The 4595-nt window shown below is 37.1% G+C and overlaps 1 protein-coding gene across 1 annotated transcript; it reads right to left on the bottom strand.

The window, feature by feature from the left end:
- Positions 1 to 694: 694 nt before the first annotated feature.
- LOC110940350 (maltose excess protein 1-like, chloroplastic) lies at positions 695 to 4196 on the bottom strand. The gene is made up of 9 exons (XM_022181904.2): positions 3743 to 4196; positions 3517 to 3663; positions 2628 to 2918; positions 2465 to 2554; positions 2054 to 2155; positions 1847 to 1965; positions 1482 to 1544; positions 1272 to 1333; positions 695 to 1091 (listed from the first exon to the last, which is right to left on the bottom strand). The coding sequence occupies exons 1-9, from the start codon at positions 4052 to 4054 to the stop codon at positions 1009 to 1011; spliced, it is 1269 nt and encodes a 422-aa protein (XP_022037596.1). The 5' UTR covers positions 4055 to 4196; the 3' UTR covers positions 695 to 1008.
- Positions 4197 to 4595: the final 399 nt, after the last annotated feature.

Raw genomic sequence — 4595 nt, 5'->3', positions numbered from 1 at the left:
TATATATAAGTTTTGTTATCTTTTATAAAAGCTTGGTGTCTATTTGGGAGTTTTTACACCAATTCACTAAGAAATAATATTACCCAATAAATATTATATAAATTTAGCAAGCAATATTTATATTAGATGCTAGAAAACGTATCGCATGTTAAAAATATTTATAAAGGTCTAAAATGCGTGCAATTTCTAAACGACGTAAGACAAAAATCACCAACTATGGTTTTTACTAGTTTTGATGAAATTCTCCCTTATGATGTATTATATAAACATGATATTAAATTAGATTTTAACTTCTAAATTTTTATTCAAAACCCGAAATTCACGGATGTTACAACTACTTCTCCATTGATTTGACATTTTCTCGAAATTCACGAATGTTGCAACTTCTCATACTTCAATCGGTATGTTGTCTGGACCAATAGCCTTAACCCTTCTCATCTTCCTAAGTGTTGATCTTACCTCTCCATGTGAGATACGCTAACAGTAGTAGTTATTTCGTTGTCGATGATAGAACAATCATATCAGGTTCATGTGACACCCATGGTTGATGTTTTTTACACGTCTAATGATACCTGACGAACTCAATCGATTTCAATCGAACATCGGTATCAATACTCTATCAATGTAAAACACATGTTCTTTTGGTTTTCTATCGATATTGATGTAAAACACATGAGATGGATAAGTAAACATGTTAATGGTAGAACATAAAAAAAAAAAAAAAAGATAATTTATAAAATACAATTACAGAACGTATTATTAAACTAAATAGTATCATCCAAATAAATGGCCTACAAACAAACAAACTTAGTGACTTTACACGTTGTGTTATCATGTCCAAACCAATACTCATCAACACTACACTTCCTCCTTGAAGACAATCAACGTAATTCTGAGATTGCAGATCGACAAGACTGAGCATTGACCGCAGCAAGGCGCTGCTTTGTATCACGTGACAAGCACATCATCCACACAATATCATTTGCAGATAATTCGACGACAAATGATTTAAGAACCTAAAAACAACCCCTTTAGAGATGTCAACAGTGAGCCGTGGCCATACGCCTTACTATCGCTCCACAGTGCAAACCCTATGGAAAAGAGAACACAACACAAATGGAGCAGATTTATGACCGAAATAGCAAGATACCTTCATTTCTTTCATCAATTAACGCAAAAAAGCATCTTTAACTTTATTAAAATGATTAGCTAAACAACTGCTAATGTAATACAAGTACGCATAAAAAAAAATCAGATCTAAAAGGGCAAACCTGTCCAAAGAAATAAGCCAACTGTTGCAGCCAAAAAGAACTCCTTGCTAATACTTGCACAACTGAATCCATAATCATAGTTATTAACTTAAGATTCAAAGTACATGGGATTTGGCTAACATTATAATGAAAGTAGCTAATAGTACATAGAACGGATGGGGGGGTACTTTTAGCGAACCCTGGCTATTACATGATTTATGGATCACTTACAGGTACATGCATATCAAGTTTCCCCATCCATAGAAGAAAGATGCCCAACATGAACCAGTGAACCTGCAGAAAATTGTTAAATGAATCCAGCATAAAAGAGACGGGTAAAATATATAAATATAATTAATTGAAGGGAAACGGGTTGAAGTAGCCCAAACCAAAGAGTATTTTGAATCCTAAATAAATTGATAATACCATAAGTGCTTCGCGGCAGGACAAAACATGCATGTTCTGATCTGTTACCAAACCACCCATTTTTTCACCTCTAGATTTTGTAAGTAATACAACATTTCAATCACGACACACGAATTTAGTGACATCTTTGAGAAACACAAAAATAAATAATGATGGAAAATAAAGTTTACCACATGAGATCTTTAACAAAGAGTGCACGGGGGATTAAAAGTCCATTTCCGGTCATGGCAAGCAGCATTGAGAAAGATGACAATCCTCTGATGTTTTCAGGATTCAAGAAATTTGTCCACTGTTCCGAAGTTGGAACCGATAATGTTAATCAACTGAGTTTTTTTGTGTACTAAATAATAAATACAGGAGCTAAAATGATATGCTACCATTTGTGCAACGGGCATCCACATGAAAAGGAGTGTAGCAGTCCATCCAGATATTGATCCAACAAATTTGTTGACATTTTCTGCAAGTTTCCCAATTCGAGCCTGCAAGTAATTAGAAAACTTAAGTAGGAGGAATTCAACACATTTCAGACAACTTGAGTTTAACGATCAGTTTAGGTTTTGGTCAAATCTTTTAGCTTAACCCAATTTGACACGTTGGTGGACGTAAATGGGCTTGAGGCACACCTCTTGTAAGTGGGAAAGTTGTGTTAAGACAAAGAATGAACCATCAGGTTTCAACCTTCCTTCATAACATAGCCATATCCCTCAAAAGGTCAAAAACAGCTATCTCAGTTGGCCGAATCAAACACCTTCCACTTAAACAAACTTAACTAATAAGATGTAGCTTACCATGACAACCATCACCACGGCTATCACAAAAGACATGATTCCTGGCAAGATACTGTTTGGAACATAAGGTACAAACGTTGACCACATGACCTGCATTATTCGTACGAAATTCAGTCACTGGCACATTTTTAACTGAAAAAAGAAGATTGTATGTATGTATTACTTGTGGAAGTGCGGAGAGGCCAGCAACAGTAATGAAATCCTCCCAAAAATTCCAGATGTTTTCATTAAGCAGATTAAAATAGTTTAAGAAATTGATAAGGAGACCACAGGCAACCACCGCAGAAGTAGCGGTAAACTGTGGTACAGGCATGGATCCAGCCATGGCTAGCTGAGCGATAACCGCGTATGTTGATACAACTCCCAAAGTTTGAACCACCATTGCTTCCCTTTCACCTTTTTTTGCAAAATATGATAGTAATGAAAGGTTTCCAAGAAGTCCGGTAAACATTCCCTGGCACCATTATAATTCATGGATATTTTGGTGTGTTAGGGGTGTGAATTTCTGACACAACACTAAATTTGCGGCTTTGGGTTTAGTCTAAACAGGCTCGGCTTGGCTTAGTTTCAGTTTGAACCTGCGAACCCGTTTAGCTAAACAAGTCGGGTTGACCCGTTTAACCTATTTAAATTATATTATTTTATAATACGTTTTATGTCATAAATTAATGTGGGTGTGTATTTTATGCCATGATTACAACTTAAAAAGAGAAATTGACATAAGATTTTATAATTTAAATGTAACTGGATTATGTACATTTGTGTTTTTTTTTTAATTTCAATATATTAATTTGCAGAAAAAAAGTTATAAAAAAATGGGGTTAACCGTGTGGTTGGTAAAATTTTCAGGTTCAACCGCAAAGACAACCCAGGTGTATAGCCCCTGCAATCAGAGGGTGGTTGAATAGTATAGTATAGTAAAGTAATTAGCAGCAGCAGAGGCAGGGGTTGTTGGAATAGAATAATGATATTAAGATTTATCCATCCAACTATTTGACCAATCAAGCGAAACATACAGACAGACAGCTAATTTGAAAACGAAAGATGGATACCAGCCATGGAACAGCAAAAAGAGCCGCCTTATTTCCAGCAAGAAGATTACGAGCATTCAGGACGATTTGAGGCAATTGGAGCAACAGAAAGGGGACATTTGCAGCTCCGGCGAATTTAGCCGTCAGGGAATCCCATTGCTTCAAACCCTAAATCAATTACATGCAACCTTAGCAGCAGCATAGGGAAAACAAAACAGTGTGTGTGTGTGTGTGTGTTAATACCAACCTCATCATCATGTTGATGATCTGGGTGAAGAGGGTTGGGGACGTCGGAACCTAGGGCAGGGTTTGGTCTGGGTCTGGGTCTGGTAGGCAATCGAATTGAACAAGGTTTTAAGGGGGGGATGGAGAAATGGGGACGACGACGATGATGATTTTTTAGAAGAAGAAAAAGGCAGCCGGGCTTACTGGTTGATGACGGTTGGAGAGGCGGAGCTCCGGCCAGGGCCACCACCGTCGTCATATGGAATGGAGATAGACGATGATGGGTTGGGAGGAAACTCACATGCCACTGCACTCGCATTAATATTGCTTTCATTTCTTTTGTCCAGATGATAATATATTATATTTACTAGTAAAAATACTCCCGGCTTTGGAACTACACAAAACTATGAACATCTCAACATACAAACGAAACCAAGAGTAGTTCAAACAATTATTTTTGTGACGTGCTGGGCGTATGGCAAGCAAAAAACCAGTTTATATTTAATGGCACACGGGTAACATTCACAAAATATTTAACGACTTTCTTTTGGATTAAATTTACCGCGAAGCAACAAGCAAATGGGTGATTTATGATGTAACTCAGTAATATGTTGATGAAACACTTGATAATATTGGACTATCACAACAGGTCGTCTCGTGTAGTAAGGTTCAACCTCTGTTCTTCACTCGCCAAATGACTGATTCTTTAAAGACGTCCTGCAAAACGAACAACATCGGTGACTCGATACAAGGAGGAGAAGATGGGGGGTTCTCCTTGTAACCACCATCCGACGTGAGAATAAGTAATCGTTTTGAGGATAAGTGTGTGTATAAAATAAGAGAGTAAGAAATCGAATGCCTAAACCTGTAGGTTG

Source organism: Helianthus annuus, chromosome 5 (assembly GCF_002127325.2).
Source record: "Helianthus annuus cultivar XRQ/B chromosome 5, HanXRQr2.0-SUNRISE, whole genome shotgun sequence".
Taxonomy (NCBI): domain Eukaryota; kingdom Viridiplantae; phylum Streptophyta; class Magnoliopsida; order Asterales; family Asteraceae; genus Helianthus; species Helianthus annuus.
The sequence above is the reverse complement of the archived record's forward strand: the minus strand, read 5'-3'. Positions and strand labels throughout refer to the sequence as shown.

Coding starts and splice junctions, on each gene's coding strand:
- LOC110940350 (XM_022181904.2), bottom strand. CDS start 4,054: ATGAAAGCAATATTAATGCGAGTGCAGTGGCATGTGAGTTTCCTCCCA. Junction 1,966..2,053: donor GGATGCCCGTTGCACAAATG/GTAGCATATCAT, acceptor ACTTCGGAACAG/TGGACAAATTTCTTGAATCC. Junction 1,092..1,271: donor TGGCTTATTTCTTTGGACAG/GTTTGCCCTTTT, acceptor TCTTTTCCATAG/GGTTTGCACTGTGGAGCGAT.